At 41.3% G+C, this 17,461-nt stretch overlaps 2 protein-coding genes across 4 annotated transcripts; both read right to left on the bottom strand.

Annotated features, from left to right (window-relative positions):
• Window positions 1-427: 427 nt before the first annotated feature.
• Window positions 428-4,240, bottom strand: znf648 (zinc finger protein 648). 3 transcript variants are annotated; one of them, XM_051377318.1, is made up of 3 exons: window positions 3,645-4,240; window positions 1,804-3,388; window positions 428-1,710 (listed from the first exon to the last, which is right to left on the bottom strand). In XM_051377318.1, exon 2 carries the CDS (start codon window positions 3,341-3,343, stop codon window positions 1,820-1,822), a length of 1,524 nt encoding a protein of 507 aa, XP_051233278.1. In that variant the 5' UTR covers window positions 3,344-3,388; window positions 3,645-4,240; the 3' UTR covers window positions 428-1,710; window positions 1,804-1,819. The 3 variants fall into 3 exon arrangements, with proteins under 3 accessions (XP_051233278.1, XP_051233276.1, XP_051233277.1); XM_051377316.1 differs by having other exon boundaries at window positions 428-3,388; window positions 3,645-4,083; XM_051377317.1 differs by lacking the exon at window positions 3,645-4,240 and adding an exon at window positions 3,531-3,631 and having other exon boundaries at window positions 428-3,388.
• A 9,800-nt stretch (window positions 4,241-14,040) lies between these two features.
• Window positions 14,041-16,715, bottom strand: glulb (glutamate-ammonia ligase (glutamine synthase) b). The gene is made up of 7 exons (XM_051376961.1): window positions 16,561-16,715; window positions 15,996-16,179; window positions 15,732-15,893; window positions 15,502-15,648; window positions 15,267-15,394; window positions 14,977-15,176; window positions 14,041-14,879 (listed from the first exon to the last, which is right to left on the bottom strand). Exons 2-7 carry the CDS (start codon window positions 16,159-16,161, stop codon window positions 14,561-14,563), a joined length of 1,122 nt encoding a protein of 373 aa, XP_051232921.1. The 5' UTR covers window positions 16,162-16,179; window positions 16,561-16,715; the 3' UTR covers window positions 14,041-14,560.
• Between the last annotated feature and the right edge of the window lie 746 nt (window positions 16,716-17,461).

Below are 17,461 nucleotides of genomic sequence, written 5' to 3' on the forward strand. Positions count from 1 at the left end.
TTACCATTGGTCTGCAGTTGCCAAGTGTGAGTGGGACACTTTGGCCTAGGAATTTAGCACACCCCGACAACCAGAATCTGAGTCACCACTTACTGCCTGCCAATAACATAGAGCATAAAAGCATTCCGAACGCACATAAAGACAGTTTCGAGTAGCATCCCAAAAATCTCTCCTAGTAGTGTGATACAGGCATGTTCCTCTTTTTGCAGATATGTAACTTCATCATTATCCTAATTTTCTAAATTTTGTTGTTGCATAAATTTGATTTTTAAATGATTCCTCAGAAAGCAAACATTATTAGTTTAAAAATGAAATAAAAGGGGCTGATGACTTTATTTTATTACCATTTAGTTGAAGAACTTTTATTGAGCTTCATCTTCAAACAAAGTTTTTAACACTACAGGTTTGCAATGTTGTTTCCCGTTTATCCACTACATGCTCACGTTTGAAAGACCCTCATACAAACCAAACATGCTTGTTGTGCATGGCATCAAAAAGATCAAAAAGAACCACAGACTTAAAACTGACATTACATGAATATTGAAATTTAAAGAAAAACAATCAGACATAACACATTCAAAGATTTGACTTATAAGTGCTTTTTTGGGGGTAATTACTGTCACCAAATTACACAACAGGTGCTGCTGTAGTAACTCAGCTATGTAGTCACAGCCTTTAGGCTTGCTTCTGCACTTTTATCACTCTCCTTGAAAAAGACCTTATTTGTGTTTTCACCCCTTCTTGATGTTGCATATGATGAAGCTGGTATGTTCATATTGAAAATTAAGCTACAGAACCTAAACTGTAAAACCACATATCAAACAAAACACCCAGTATGGAAATCGCTGTACTGTCAAACACAATGACGAATAATGAAGATAAACGTGGACTAACTTCTAGTCAACTGGCCAAAAAAGGCAATGACTGATTAGCAAGCTTTCCTGAACCATTACAACTCTTCTGGTCTATTAATGTGGTCAGAGTAATGTGTCTCAGGAGTTGTCTCCTAAGTTATGAACATGTTAAAGAACTTTTCTTTTTACAGCTATTGCTGCCTGTGCGTCAATAAAAAGTTTATCAAAACTACCCGAAATTTAACGGAAAATAAGAACAGCCTGAATCTGAGAATGAACATGTATTTGTGTAATTGTTATTTGTTGTGTATTGCAGGGTTTGGTGGGTTGAGAACACTAAGCTGCCCCCAACCCCCAATCTCTTTGGACAATATAATGTAGCAGTGTCCCATCCTCAGTACTGGTTATCTGTCATCTACTGTATGTTTGGCAAATGTCACTGATGCTAAAGTTGAGGATTTGGAACTGTGTGTGTCAGTTAATTCAGGGTGGTGAAGTGATGGACCGATACGACCAGGTTCATGCTACATCATCAGTAACCTTTGATCATGATAAACCATGATGCATTTTTTAAATCCTAAGTGGCAATGTTGAGCTTATTCTTAACTGCATCTATATTCTTAAGGCTCTTTTGTGCTCTTACATATTAGACCATTAGGCTGTCAGCTCCAGTGTTGATGCTGTGCTGGAGGCAGTTTTTATCACACAACACTCTCACAAGAACCAAGCACCGTGGGGAAAGAGGGTGCGTGAGTAACAAGTTTTAAAACTCATAAGGTGCAATTATCATAAATACATACCTTAACATAAACAAACTGGTGCCCTATGACCTTGAATGGATCCGACGTGTCTGAAACTGAATATTTGAAAGAAATTATACCTCTGCATTTGGATATACAGTGGCAAACTGAGTGAACAGTACTGGCACAGTGATGGATGTTTTCAGTACCTGTCTTTAAACACATTCAGACATTCTTGTGGTTCATAATATGCTGTGCAAGCTTTGAGGCACACTGGAAGGATTTGTCACACTGCACGCAGACAAAGATCCTCCCAGCACAGGACTGCTCCTGGTGAAGCTTCAGTGTGGCTAGGTTGCTAAAGTTCTTGCTGCACCCTGTGCAGCTGTGCAGTTTCTCCTTATTGTGGATGTACTGGTGACGAACAAGGCGGGAAGCCATGGCAAACGCCACGCCGCACTCTGGGCACTTGTGGGGCCGAGCTCCGCTGTGGATGGCCTCGTGCTCTGTCAAGTTGGAGGACTTTGTGAAACACTTGGAGCACACAGAGCAGACATACGGACGCACTCCTGTGTGGATCTTCTGGTGCTCTGCCATACGACTGGCCAGAGCGAAGGCCTTCCCGCAGTCGGGGCAGGAGAACGGCCTTTCTCCCAGGTGCTTACGCTCATGGCGCTTGAGGGAGAGGGGTTTATTGAAGGTCTTGCCACAGTGCGTGCATGGGAAGGGCTTGTTATTAGTGTGCATGTTCCGCTCGTGCTTTCGCAGGTCTGAGGAGCGAATGAAATCCTTGCCACAAGTGTCACAGACGTAGGGCTTTTCACCAGTGTGTGTGCGGATATGCTTGCGGTAATCTGAGGACCAGATATAGGTCTTCACACAGAAGGGGCAGTGATATGGTCTTTCGCCTGTGTGTAGACGCTTGTGCTGCTGCAGCGTTCCCTGGTGGGAGTAAGCCTTGCCACATATATCACACACATGTGGCTTGAGGCCAGAGTGTGTCTGTAAGTGACTCTGTAGGTTGCAGAACTTCTTGAAAGCCCAGTGACAGTGTGTGCACTTGAAGGGACGCTGCTCTGTGTCAACTCCACCGCGTTTTTTCATCGCTACCAGAAGTCGAGGGATCTTGTCGTCTACAGACTTTTTAAGAGATTTCTTGACAGGACAACTGTTTACATTCTTCTTTTTGGTCTCATTCCCATCTCCACCAGGAGAATATTCCTCAACATTTAGCTCTTTGAGCTTAGGTGTCCTGTGTTTGACTGAGGCATCACTTTGTATCTTGTTGTTCTTGAGGTATTTAGAACAGTTCCTTTCCTTTTGCGCAGCGTCTAAGAGCACCTCATTAGATCCATTTTTATTCTTTTTCTCAATATATTTAGTGCATTGTAACAATTCTTCACTGCTGCTGTCTTCATCATCATTAATTCCTGTTTCCTCTCCCGGTGAGAGCTCAGCAAACTTCTCTACAAGAGACCACTTTGGTGTTAGAGGGTTCAGATAAAGGATTCCAGTGTCACTGCTCTCCGAAAACGAGTTCATACCTACAAAAATGCCACCAAATGAAGAGTCAGTCTTTACAGTGTTCGTGTTGATTAAGATCTGTCCATCTGGGAGAGAAGGAGTGACACAGTGCCTTTCTTGATGTTTCCTTTGACTTATCTTTCCAACAACTGCCCTGTCAGACATCCCTGGGGAGATCTCATCAGCCATGGTCACTTGGGAAGTGAGGCATGAAATCATCTGCATGAGTTTTGGGCTGTTCAGGGAATTGCTGTACCTTCTTATAAAGACCTGAAAAATGAAAAAACCCAGAGCATGTTATTACCAATCTCATCTAAGCCTAATGGGTCTTTATCACAACTTTATATGCTACTTTGCTGCTGCATTCACCAGTAGCCTATGTAACAGCTATATTCTTTAGATAACCTCGCACCTTGCAGTAATATGACACTTCAGCACATGTTCCTCCAGAGATTTTTGCTTCCCATTAAAACAAAACGCAATCAGTTGACCTGACAAACTGAAAACATCTTACTGGACTACTCACCCTCCGGTCTCTCTCCGTGCGGGTCAGGTGCAGGAGATGCCACAGAGATATACTAGCCCCGGGTCTAGTATATCTCTACGGTAGATGTCCATTGGTGTTAACGGGCGGAGTTTGGCAGCAGCCGTCTCTGGGTCAGCATCTATCCTGCTAGTCAGCACTGCAATGATACCCTAACGGTCTGGCTCAGCTTACCTTTCACTGACTTAGTTTACTACCCGTTTGTATATAGCCCCTTGAGTAAGTTACACAGTCAGTATCAGAGACTGAGAACTTCAAATTCCCGCTAACTTCTCCAAAGAAAGACATGTTGCTAAACTTATGTTAGTTTAAGTTAACTGTTAGATACTTGATAACTCTTTTAGGTTCCTTACAATAGACGTTAATTAAGTTTCTTGTATTCCTTACAGCTCTAAAGGCAAATGTATATACCCTTTCGTGTTTATTGAAAATATGTCACTGTTGTCCTTCCGCCATGTTGGTGTTACAGGTTGTCCGCGCATTGATATTTTAATTGAATTTAAGGTTATTTAAGGTAGCATTAATACACATTACTACACAGCCATTGTAATTGTAATTAATGTAAAAAGTAATCGTCGTTTCTCCTTTGAAACGTCTGCTTTATAATGTTAGATAAGCTGTCTCTTTGTGAAAGCCTCTTTATATTGTATGGGAAATTCAGTATTCGGTATCACACTAATGATGCGTCTCAAATCACCGGAGCTTTCAGTTCTATTTAGAGCTCCCGTGTAGTGTCTAACAGTGGCCGACAGGTGTCGCTGTTCACTCGTTATTTTATGAACACATGAAGCACAGACTGTGGAAAAACACCGGCTTTATACGAAAAACCTCATCTTATCTTAGAATACATCTTATTGTGAACATGTGTGTGTTGCCTTACAATAACAGACTGCTGTTAAATTAACCTTTAGGGGAAAAAATAGTCAATGTAGTGTATCAGCCCCTTCTGTCTCTTTCCATGGGAACAGAGAAGCTTTGTTTTGAATTACCCTATTTTTGAAGATGTGTCCAGTATTATGGTTTAAGGATACAAAAGGGGAATGGCTTTCATTTGGTTTGACTTTTGAGAACACTGTGTGCACTTTTTGTTCTTAGATGATAAATAAGCTGCATTTTCATTGTTGGGCAGTAGATGGCCCTGTATCCCTTATTGATGATTTTGAACCATTCAAAATCATGTTGGAAGCATTCAGTGAGGAGGATGGAGATATCCAGTTTCTTGGTTTTTCTTAAAATGTTTCAGTCTAATCAGGCCAAATCCTTCCATCGCTGGTTTTCTGATCACTCAGAATATATATCACTGTTACTTTATACAGACAAGACAGTGGCCCTCTATTGTACGCTGTAGAGACGGCCGGGTTTGAGCAGCCTGCATGTGTTAAGTAATTCAGAGGTTCTCGTGAGACTAATGTCGTAATTAAATGGACCATGCTGGTCTGCGCCCGATGCACTTTCCCAGGCAAGCAAGTGGAAATTGGGCACTTAACAAATCACCTTTACAAAGCAGTGCTTTAAACTCAAGATGCTCGTCTACACATATAAGTTAGCCTCTGTGGAGTTTCTCCTGCGTAGTTTCCCACACAGCACACACCTGGTAAATGCAAGCTAATGTCAGCTCTCAGAAATATTGAACTGTGTCCCCTGTAATGCTAATGCCTGTATCTGGAAGATATGATACCCTATTTTAGGAATATGTCACAATAAAAAAAATCAACAACAAAAGCAGAATGAAGATTAAGAAATTAAGAGAAGAAAATGATAAAATAAGCACAGTTGTGGGTTGCTGAAATTGAGAATGACCTCTGGAACCAACATTATGATTGGCAACTATTTTCTTTTAATTGATCTGTTATGTAATTGTTACACTGTGCATATACATATATGTATGTATTGTGAAACACAGTTTGCAAGGAGTTTCATCTCCATCTGAAGTCACTGTACTTTGAGTTGCCAAACGTGAACCTCTTTCTACAATCATTTAAAGTGATCCTAAAACCGGTCAAAGGGAGGTGAAATCTTGCATCTTTGTGTTTGTCAACTGGAAGCTGTCACAACAAAGCTGCAGTGGATGTTACGCAAGTGTCTTTTCGCAGTGACGCAATAGGTGAACCCGGATGCCGAAGCTGTACTAACAACCAGCTAAAGGAGCATCACCCAGGAAGTCCCTGTTGGGATTCAAAAGATTGCGGTTTGTTAGTTTACTGGGTGTTTGTGTTTCTTCCAGGCAAGTGTTTTTCTCTCCTGATAGCTTCAGAAGAAATAAAGGAGAAGACAAATGCACGCTTGCTTACAAAGAATTTGAGAGCTTCAATCCAATGCTGTCCATTCATTTAAAATAGTTCCTTTTATCCTGACTGAACTCAGCATGAATGTGACTGCAGGATACATATAATCTGTGAGGATTATCAACAAGCACAGATAGATTTAAAGAAGTCAGATATGTTTTGCTAAAAAGTTGGACGTGAATGAATATTTCATTGATATATACATAACTCAGGGGCAGGCTGCACTGAAAAAGTGCCTAGTCATCCTGGAGGTGGTTCTTGAATTTCATGGTGGAGTAGAGGGCCTTAATTGAGAACATACCCGATCTTGGAATTTTCCACAGAACTCTGTTCTCTGGAAGTTGTTGGATTTGATTCGCTATGCATCCAGTTGCATAAGTTGCACCATATAGCACATTAACCCACATTTCTCCTCCTCATGCAGACTTGTAGTTATACCATATGCCACTACATTCTTCCCATGTAGGCGTTTTGGCCATGTCTTTCTTGTGGCATTGTAGCCTGATTTTAATAAAACGTTATATTTTATTTGCTTTGTGTCATTGCACAAATCAAATTGTACATGGGAAATTACCTTTGTGTCTTTAAAGCTACACGTGGTGGTCAGTAGAAAAGTGGACAAAATACTACAACACAATGGAACACAATCCAATGCAACAGCACTACAAACTACTGAATGAGCTCAAAAATGACACTTTTAGGAGTGGGGGACAAACTTTATTCAAATACAGCTATTGTCTCAATGATCACTGTAATCACTGTTATCACTCGGACAATAAGCACCAGGCCTCAACCCACTTTCCCTGCCACCTTGCCTTTTCAAACACGGTGTAAAAAGCTGTTTGTCTCAGCTTGCAATAACACTGGTCCTCACACTGATGTCTGTGATGGCATCTTCATATCATATCAAGGAGAATGCTAACAAGCTTGGCACCGTCAGTGGCATGCAGAACTGACAACTCTAATGTGCCGTCTAAATATAGTAAGGAACTGTTGTACCAAAACTCTGCAAACCAACATTCCAGTAAAGTCAAAACCAGATTAGTGATGTTATTCTTCTGCTCTTAAAGGAGAACTGAGTGTTGTCTTCACAAGGGTGCTGGAAGGGGTTCTGCGTTTGCTAACACAGGGTCTTGAACGTGGGGATCCTTGATGGAAGTGCCACCTTGCTGCTCTCTCTGGCTGTTTTTGTGGTTAAAAATTACGTGAGTTAAAGGAATGATGCTTTATATGCAATTTTTAATTTAGTGCATTAGTAGACTTAACTGCTTATTCAGTTTACCTCCATATTGAAGCTGCCAAAATAAATCATGCCCTCTTTGTCCTCAGTCTTTTTAAAAGGCAGTTGGACTGACAGCTATAACACCTTTACTATCTCACTTTACACAGATTTTCATTTTTTACTCTCTTCATAACTGCACCAAGATCTAAATTGGAGCCTATAAAGGACAAGACTGAACTTGCCTGAGTCTTATAAGCTTTTGTTTGTTATCTCGGTCTGCCACTGGTAATTGAATCTGACAAGTACTTGATGATAAGTTGACATGCATCAGATTTTGTATCATTAAAGGCTTACAGTAAATCGCAGGAGTGTTTATAACTTATCCACTGAGAGGGACAATCTCCATATTTTCTCACTACATTGATTAAAGGTATATTTAAATATATAGAAGTGGTTGATTCAAAGGCACACTCCCTCACATAGTGCCCAATAGCGCCCCCATATTTCCAAAATGTCCACCAAGCTGACTGTCAGTGTTTTTAAATGCAATACAGTTCACAGCTAAGTTTCAAAACATGTGAGCTGGGAGCAAATTCAGGGATTTGAGTGAGCCGCTGGGTATTAGGGAGTCTATCTTTAAAGGAACATTTTGGGAACTTGCTTTCCTGCTGTGAGTCAGGCAATAAGAACACAGGAACAGATAGGAGTGGTATCAATCTTCTCATCTAACTCAAGGAAACAAATAAGCACGTTTGCCAAAATGCCAAACTTTCCTTTCAGTTATTAAATTGACAGTTTGAATGTTGTTTTGAACAAAATGAGACCTCAGTGGCCCCTAATCTCTAATTTTATTGACTTTTAAATTGCATTTCTTCTTTTTGATTTTCATTTTGACCAGTTGCTACATTTTTTTTTTGCTTTTGAAAAGGGAAACACAAATGGTGTTTAGTGGCATTGCAAAAGCACAGATCATTTATGACGGCTACATTGAAACTTAAAAAAGTTTCCAAAACAAAAGGAAGCGTTAAATCATCTGCTCTTCAGCTGACTTCGTGCTTTAAGGCAGGAACATCTTACATTAGTCCCAGGCTAGTTTTCTCCTATATGTAGTGAAGCTCAGTGTATGTATGACACAAACATGGTTTAGACTTCGATTGTCACTGAATGCCAAAAACGTATGACATTTTGGATTGACAAAAAAATAATCATATATTCTAAAATGTTTTCCTGGTGATTCCCATGAAGAAATTCAGAAGGTACAGCCGTGACTGCACTGTTCCCCAGAACTGCTGAATGAGGTGTTTTTTGTTATCCTACTTACGTCAGGCGCACAGGCATGGCTCTGTCTGGTTTCAGCTCACCCGGTGCTTACTACTGTGACCTTTGTGAAATTCCATTATCTTTGTGGCTGGAGGATGGGGGTTGTGTTGCCTTCACGGTTCCTTGAAATGGGGGATTGTAAACTGCAGGATGGGATTTGACAGCAGAGGAGAAAACACACACTAGACAACCGGTGAAGGAAACAGCCCAGAAAGAAAGTCCAAGTAAACAAATGAGTTATGAAAACAACTTGCTTTGGGTTACTGTTGCTTCAAATATATCAGTCATATATGATTGGTTCATTATTCAGATAAACTATGAAAAAAAAAAGATCATTAAAGAGGCGTTGACTGCTGTTTAGTTTGTCTGGCAGGTCAAAGAGTTGTTTGTTCTGTGAAGTCATCACAGAACATTTCTAGAAACCAGGCAGAGTGTCTAGGCAAGGTCTTTCAAGACTATGTTGCAATTTGAAACTTTTTTCCAAAGAACAAAATGCACTCGAGCAGCAGACACATGTACACAGGCAAAAAAAAACGAGAGAACTTTTTGTCCCAGCTGTAGGTTAGCAATTTGACACCACAGAGTTCAGCAAAACAGGATGAGAGAAAAAAAAAATCTTTCAGGGAAGAAGTGTCTCGCCTGGTCTTGTCAGCCTAACACTGTAGAGGAAAACAGGTGAAGCTTTGACCCATGAATACAACTTCTCATGTTTGCAGTTACTTTTAGCTTACTGCTCTTCAAGCTTGAAGCAAACACATATGATTACACTGATATTTACTGAGTGGCTTTTCTGTGGGTGTAAACTGAAATGTTTCCACCAGAGTGAGTATTTTCACAAAGAGATGATGGCATAAGAAAATGTAGAAACTGTCCAGTTTGGGCTTTCCTATGGTTAGGCTCTTGCACTGCAGATCAATTATAAAGCGTATTAAAGGAATAGTTTGACATTTTGGGAAATACATTTAAGTGCTTTCATTCCCGAGAGTAAGATGAGAAGACTGAGAGCGCTATCATGTTTGTCCACTAAATATTAAGCTACCGCCAGCAGCAAGTTAGCATAGCTTAGCATACAGACAATAACAAGAGAGTTTTTTTTGTACGGATTAAGTTGTTGTTTTAAGGCAGATTATTAGCTATTTCTTGGTTTGGAGCAGTAACTCTCCATGACGTCATCCACAGGTTTCTGTAGTCGGCTCTGGCCATCGGCACATATAACGCCATTTATAAAAATTCACCCCCTGTACAGTTATCACGAATAGGAAATTTAGTTATATAGACCAAACTGTTTTTCATACCAGGCTGTAAAGGCCGTTTTTTTCTGTTGTTAAGTTGGGTATTTTAATATGGGGCCTTATTGAGATTGACTTACGTCTGTAGCCAGACTCAAGTGGCCGGTTTAGGAACTGCAATTACTTCCATGTTGGCTTCATTTGCAGCCAGAGGTTGGTGCTTAAATATTTTCTGTCACTGACTGAATTTTTGAAACAAAGATGGAAAATTCGGAAGGCCGCTATTTTGACATATAAACTCTGAGGGCGATCTACTGTAACGTAATTACAATAACTCACATGTCAATAACCGCGTGTAGACCACCTGTAGTCGACCTCAGAATCAGAATCAGAATCAGAATCAGAAATACTTTAATAATACCAGGGGGAAATTATTTTTTATTATTATCTCCTGTTTAGTTGGTGCATATTTATTAGCTATTGTCTAGTAGTTTTGTCTTTGATCTCACAAACTGAGATGTGTGATTACATGATGTTTTGATTGTTAACATGTGCTAACACTGCCTACCTGAGGAGCGTGTGTTCGTAACGTCTTGCTTTTTATTTTTCGGCACCCATATTAACAGATTAGAGCAGTCACATTGCCCGCCTGAGTCGCATGTCTCAATGCATTTCTATTTTATGGTATTTATCAAAGGCAAACTCAGTGTAGAAAGATAGGGCTGGCAGCAGAAGCTCCGCAGCTGACACGCTGTCAGTGTGAACACTGCACCCGTGCCAGACGCAGCTGTTCCGCGCCATAGCCATCACGTGCTGCTCAGGTAGGCAGTGTGAACCAGGGCTTAGGCCTGTCACTTGCTTTCCTGCTCTCTCATGTTTCTTATCACTGGGTCAGCTGTGGTGCACGTGCAGCAGGAACTGCAAACCTGATAGGAAACGCACACAATTACACAAGGAATCTCCTTGTCCAAACAGTTGGGGGGTTTTTTGTGCTGAATTTGGATTTAACCTGAATTGAACCCTGTTGTGTCCCATTATCAAGCTGGAGAAAGTATTTTAGTAACTATATTCATATAGTTATAGTTATAGATAAGTGTAAAGGTCAGATTTAATGACTGTCATGTGTTTGTTTAAAATGCTGATGACGTTAGTCACAACTTGTGGTCTGATCTCCGCCCATGTTCCTCCATCCAGGGCTCTCTAACCTCTCTGTCTCACTGTGCAGCTCTGCTTTCACAGCTGCTCAAGTTTCCGATCATCAGGCCAGCCATGCTGCGACAGTTTTCACTACATGTCCCCAAATTCACCGCTGTGGGAGAGGAGGCTGTGGTAGGGGTTGAGGAGGAGGGGGAGGGGAAGAAAACCTAGCCAGTCTGTTGTCACCAGTGGTAGTGGTGATAGACAGTGCTAAAGGGCCTCCAAAGCAAAAGAGACTGCATTCATGTGATGAGATTAGAGCTAACGCAACCAAGGATGGTGCTTCATTTGCTGGCTGAACTCAAGATATCTGATTAAATCTAGAGCCTCTGATTGAATTGCAGTTCAGATGCCTCTTTATTTACGATGAATAGTGTGTTGTGTGATGAAAAGGGCAAAGTGAGATTATAGCGTGTCCCGATACTACACTTGTGTTTCTGGACATTTTTTAAAAGAGCCACAAACTGTGCTCTTTGTTTGTGTGCTATACATAAGCTTGACCTGCCTGTTGTTATGTAACAGCCTGGTATGGAGCCCCACCCCCGCCTCTTCTCCACACACCAGATTGCCTGAGTTTAGACTCCGGCTGCCATGGAAACGAGCCTCTAGGCGTAATGTTTTTCTTCATGAGCCCTTTTCTTTGTCCACTTTATCTGCCCAGGTTATCTTATCTGAAATATCCTCGTTTTATCCTCGTATTGTTGCCAAAGTGGTGCATTCAAACACTTCACACACTCCTCTGTACAGACAGTACAATGATGAGGTCAGATAACATAGGAAAAGCTGAGAAGGGGCTACACTTGCAAAACATTTCAATAGGTTGTGCAACAGTAAATATGCAGTAGACCTTTCAACTGGACGTCTACATTCTCAGGCACCACTACATCATCTTCAGATAATCTCACTCAGTTGTTTATAGTAAACGTGACTCTTCTAATGTCCTCTTATTTTGTCTCTCCAAAAAATGCCACTGGCTGAATGAATATCTGTGGGGTTTTTTTTTTTGTCCAATGCATTTACGTGCAATAATATTTCCTACGTTTGTGGACATGATTTAAGGACGCCAATGCAATACGATTTGGACATCTTCGTTTGGCAGTAAACTCTGAGCCAAATTGAATTTGGTGTGTTCTCAGACTGCTGTCAAATACATTGCTACAAGCAAATACAACTGCACGCACTGCTGGGACAGTTTATTTAAGGCCATGCTAAACCAAGAAGAAAGAAATATAGAAATGTACTAGAACTGATTATACCTTTATTTAGTGGCACCCCCAGAACACTTTCATTGGGGTGGCCAGATGGGGCCACTGAAAATGTGACAGTCAAAAGCGGCTGGATATTTGTTTTTTCAAACAAATAAAAAATGACATCAATATATATTGATTTAATACACTGGTGTAATTTAAATCAACATAAATCTATTTAACTGAATAGTACAATACTCGTCACAGAGAGGCATATTATGCATAAGGAGAGGGGGGAGGGGCGTCAGCTGTTGAATAAGGGGCCATTGGTCATGGTATCATTTTGTACAGATCAATGAATGAAGCATGGCACGAAGCTAATACCGGGGACACCCAAGCTTACAATGTTTTCCCTTAGAGCACTAAATACTTTAAGAATATAAGGACCTCCCCTTTAATTTGTTGTCTGTCTGTTTGCTACTTCTTAGTTCTTGTTTGTCCCCCACATACATCTCTAAATACCTAATTTATGTTAACATGGTTCCTGATGAACTTGAGACCACGCCCCTTCCTTCACCGACTACTTACTTTACTACTTTTAATCTACTCTTATGAATGGTCTTACAACAAGAGTGCAGCCTTACAGGATGAAAGCGGACACAATGTTCTCTGTGATGAATTACCAAACTCAAGCATGTTTCAAATCTTTGCAAATTGATTTTCATGCTGGAGTGAACTAAAGAGCTGCATGGAAGGTCGGAAAAGTACATTCAAATATCTACAACACTACAGCATGACCTGAGAAATTATTGGCAGGAATGCAATATTTATTGAATTTGCAGTGATATGGTTATTACATGCAGAAGGGTTTACACTTCAAAGGTCCTTTAAAGTGGTGAAAATGTTTTTTTCGATTGGAAGTTCGCTTTATTGAATAAATGATACCCCTTGAAGATAGCTGGGCACACTAAATGTGTTTAAAATTACATTGTCTGCGAGCATTTGAGTCTTATTTTGGCAAGAAAACATGTTGGGCCTGAAAGTAAGGAATGACTCACCCCTATCAGCCCAGTACATGTTTACTCTGACCAACCTGTTTTCAGATCAAGTTTAGAGCGATAGTTATGAAACGAGAGGCACTGTATGATGTGAAACCATGTACAAATCAAGTGAAACCTAAGGCAGTCACGACACTGCACAAGACAGTGTGAGATACAATAAAAACAACATGGTGAGCAGTTTTAATGGAGGATACAGTACAGTATGCATGTGCCCTTTAATGTGATTTTGAATGTTAATAATCAGCTGTGCATTCACTTGCTAATAAAAGACATTCTTATGTAATTGTGACAAATTTTACTCCAATTACTAAATGGTATTAGTCACCTAAAGTTGTTTAAGTAACTAATGTGATGTGGTGAGTTATAAATTACTTGTACAACTGCACAAACTGGACTCAGGTCTGCAGATTTTTGAAAGGAGCTCCCCATCCTGTATTTACTTACCTGGCCTACTTTGAGAACTAGTCCATAGGTTATCAAGGTTTGTGTCAAAACAACATACCAGAAAGACAGTTACAGACTTTGTTTTTGCTGTGACCTGTGGCACATACAGGCAAGACTTGAGTAGTCAGCAAAAGCACTGTGAATAATAAATCTGTCGAAACTCCTTCCGAGCTTTGACGTCATGTTGATTTTCTAGTTAAGGCGGCAGCTTGGTTTGTTTAGCTGTTTAAATAAGTAGGAGGATGTGAATGTTCCCGTTTTAATAAACTACCACTTGTTAGACATTACAGTGTGCATTTTCCCTTAACGCTGGTCACGTTTCAGAGATTAATGTCAGCTGATATCTGGATGTGACAAATGGGTTTGAGTCAGAATATAATTCGAGGCAAAACACAACACACGTGGGGTTAAACTGGAGTCAGAAGTCATAATGTAAAAATGTTAGCTGTTTATTAAAGTTTTTCTGCACGTGACAATCACAAGTTAAAAAACAGACATGCATTATTAAAAAAGAAAACCATACAAAAGTAGGCTTACATGACCTTACATATCCACAACATGATAAAACCACCACTGTTACATTGAGGCAAGGCTGCTAAAAACATTCAAATGCCTTTGGGATCCTTTGGGTCAGAGTCAAGATATACAGCAAAATCCTGCTGCGCTTGGACAATTTTTCATTAGTACAAAGTTAAACACATTACAACAATGTAATTCTATACAAATCATCAGCTACCATGACACCGTGACTAAATGCATTAGCAGAAAGGCAGTGTTTGTGCCAGAGGTAAAGACTGCATACAACTGAATGCACAAAGAATGCAGGAATACCTCAGTTATTATTTCATCTGTCAAGTAAAAAAAATTCAACAAGGTAAAGATCAATCCATAAAGTGTCTTGAAATAGACATGGCTAAATACAGTACTGGTAGTGACACTTGGTCTTAGACTGTTCATTTACTGTAATCTGTGGGCTCCTCTCCCTCTTCTTTGAGTAAACATGTGCGCACCAGGGCCTCTGTGACAACGTATGGGTCGCAGTTGGCGGATGGACGGCGGTCCTCGAAATAGCCCTTCTTGTCCTGCCCCACTGCGCGAGGGATGCGGATGCTGGCGCCACGATTTGCCACGCCAGCCGAGAACTCGTCGATATTTGAGGTTTCGTGGTGACCAGTGAGGCGCCTGGCGTTGTCGAGCCCGCCTTTGGGATCGTAGGCCCGGATGTGGTACCTGTGTCTCTTTGCCAGCCTTTCGATCGACTCCTCGATGACTCTGTGAAGAAAAGAGGGAATTAGGAACCCACTCAAATCCAGAACAATACCAGTTAGACATTATTTAATAAACCAAAACGCTGTAAACAAATTCTTACTTCAGTCCGCCGTCTTCTCGCATCTCCTTTGTGCTGAAGTTGGTGTGGCAGCCGGCGCCGTTCCAGTTCCCTGGGATTGGTTTGGGGTCAAAGGACGCGATCACACCGAAATCTTCACACACTCTGTGAAGGATGAAGCGAGCAACCCATAGATGGTCCCCCATGTTGATCCCTTCACATGGCCCAACCTGAAACTCCCACTGAAACACAACAGAGAGAGTATTATTAAGTGATTATTAAGTTAACTTCAAAATGCCCTGTGGGACAACAGATAAATAAAAAGACAATACCTGAGCTGGCATGACTTCAGCATTGGTGCCACAGATCTGAACCCCAGCGTACAGACAGGCTCTGTAGTGCGCCTCCACTACGTCTCGCCCGTACGCCTTATCTGCTCCCACTCCGCAGTAATAAGGCCCTAATCAGGTGGAAAGAGACCAAACATTACCACTCAGCCTTGCTTTAGGATTGCGGAAGTATTATATTTCAGTAAACAATGACACAAGCTAAAAACCCGATACTCACCCTGTGGACCTGGGAAGCCGTTGGAGGGCCAGCCGAAGGGATGTCCATCCGTTCCCAGGAGAGTGTACTCCTGCTCCATGCCGAACCACGGGTGGTTATTCTCCACCATGGTCATGATCTGTTTACAGGTGTGTCGCAGGTTGGTCTCTGTGGGAACAATGGCGGGGATTAGCTGAAATACAAGATGGCGTTAACTGCGACGACTTTCAGGTTTGTTCCTTTTTTCTTACCTGCTGGCTTGCGGTTGTACTTGAGCACCTCACAGAGCACCAGCTTGTTGGGGTCTTTCCTGAACGGGTCCCTGAACATGGCCGCAGGGATCAGGAACATGTCGCTGTTGGAGCCCTCTGACTGGTAGGTGCTGGAGCCATCGAAGTTCCACTCGGGAAGATCTGACACAGAAAGGCAACAGAAATCAACGATCTGCTTCAAATTCTTCAAAAAATACCCTCAACCATGTTTTACTGCGTGCTGTCGCGGATGCTGTCGCTTACCCTCGATCGTCTTGGGTTCATAATCCAAAGTTCTGGTCTTGCAGCGCACTCCCTCTCCCGACCCATCTATCCAGATGTACATAGCTTGGACCATGTCCCCCTGAGGGAGATCCATGTACTGCTGTTTAACAGCTTTGTTCAGTTTTGAACTTGTTGAGGTGGCCATTTTCCTGACCCCCAAAGCCTACAGAGGGAAGAGGGCAGATGATAAGATTCACACAGAAGAGCCACAGTATCTGAATGCGCACATAAAATGGAGCAGAGCACATAAGGCCTGGCACCAAAAGGTTCAATGTTATTGACAAGGAAAATCTCCAATAACTACATTATTATACAACATTATCCAACAGCACCATCAGTGATTCAGCCTACAAGCTGTCTAAACATCTGTTTCTCTGACTCACATGGGTGGTAAATAAAAAGCCCAAGAACACAAACACAGCTATATTCCACAGCATTTATATTAGAGTAAAACCAACATTGAAATAACAGATAAAACTACAAAATAATAATTAAATTGCGCCCTGTAGAAATGAATGTAAACATGAAAAAGATGCAGCCTTACCTTATGTTAAGTGTAGAAAAATATCAAGAGATTAACAGAGTCTCTAGATGTGTGGTCGACGTGAAGCTTTCTATTGTTTTTCATTCCTGCTCTCCTCACCGCGTCCACGTTGGATTTATAGCGCTGCCGAGCACCTCCGCCGCTTCTGATTGGTCCAACAGAAAACGTGACCCCTCCGCGACGAGGAGGAGAGCCGCCCGGCCGCTGTGCTCAATAACAAAGGGAGAGCCACATGGAGAGGATTTTAAAAAAATTTAGTTTTGCTTTCATTAACATATGTAAAGCATGAAAAACAGCGAAAGCGAGTCAAACAGGATTTCAAAAGACACGCACACACGGGGGGGGGAGAGAGAACACACACACACACACACACACACACACACACACACACACACACACACACACACACAGCGGTTGACTGGTAAACAAGTCACGCGCCCTCTAGTGGCGATAAACAGGAAACACAGAACAGTTTGTTCCCAGAGAGTTCAAATCACTTGTAAACAATATCCAGTGCTCCAATATAAGTTAGTCATATATCCTTAGGGCGCTCTACATGAAATATGTGATTTGGATCAAGGTACTTTGCTCATTAAATTCATACAACATCTCAGAAAGTTTTACCCCACCGAACAGCTTTAGTTTTCAGATTGCAATTCTTTATATCCTTCCCTTCCAGTGAAAGACATGTGTCCCCAATTTAAAAAAATAAACAGAAAGATTAAGTATTCCTACGTCTTAAGCTAAATAAATACATTTTAAAAACCCTCTTGGATTAGCTGAAAAATGCTCCATCACAAAGCTGAAGCTGTTTTGTTGACTTCTTGGAGATATGTGATTCTCATATACAGCCACACTACAATACGATGATCTTTGCTGTAGATTGAACAACCCAACAGTA

This window comes from Dicentrarchus labrax, unplaced genomic scaffold (assembly GCF_905237075.1).
Source record: "Dicentrarchus labrax unplaced genomic scaffold, dlabrax2021, whole genome shotgun sequence".
Classification (NCBI taxonomy): Eukaryota; Metazoa; Chordata; class Actinopteri; family Moronidae; genus Dicentrarchus; species Dicentrarchus labrax.

Bases quoted from the DNA above. Each gene is read 5' to 3' on its own strand.
- znf648 (XM_051377318.1), bottom strand. From the start codon at position 3,343: ATGCAGATGATTTCATGCCTCACTTCCCAAGTGACCATGGCTGATGAG.
- glulb (XM_051376961.1), bottom strand. From the start codon at position 16,161: ATGGCCACCTCAACAAGTTCAAAACTGAACAAAGCTGTTAAACAGCAG. The intron at 15,894-15,995 runs GTAAGCGACAGC...TTTCTGTGTCAG, and splicing joins TGAACCCAAGACGATCGAGG to ATCTTCCCGAGTGGAACTTC. The intron at 14,880-14,976 runs GTAAGAATTTGT...TTTTCTTCACAG, and splicing joins CGAGAAGACGGCGGACTGAA to AGTCATCGAGGAGTCGATCG.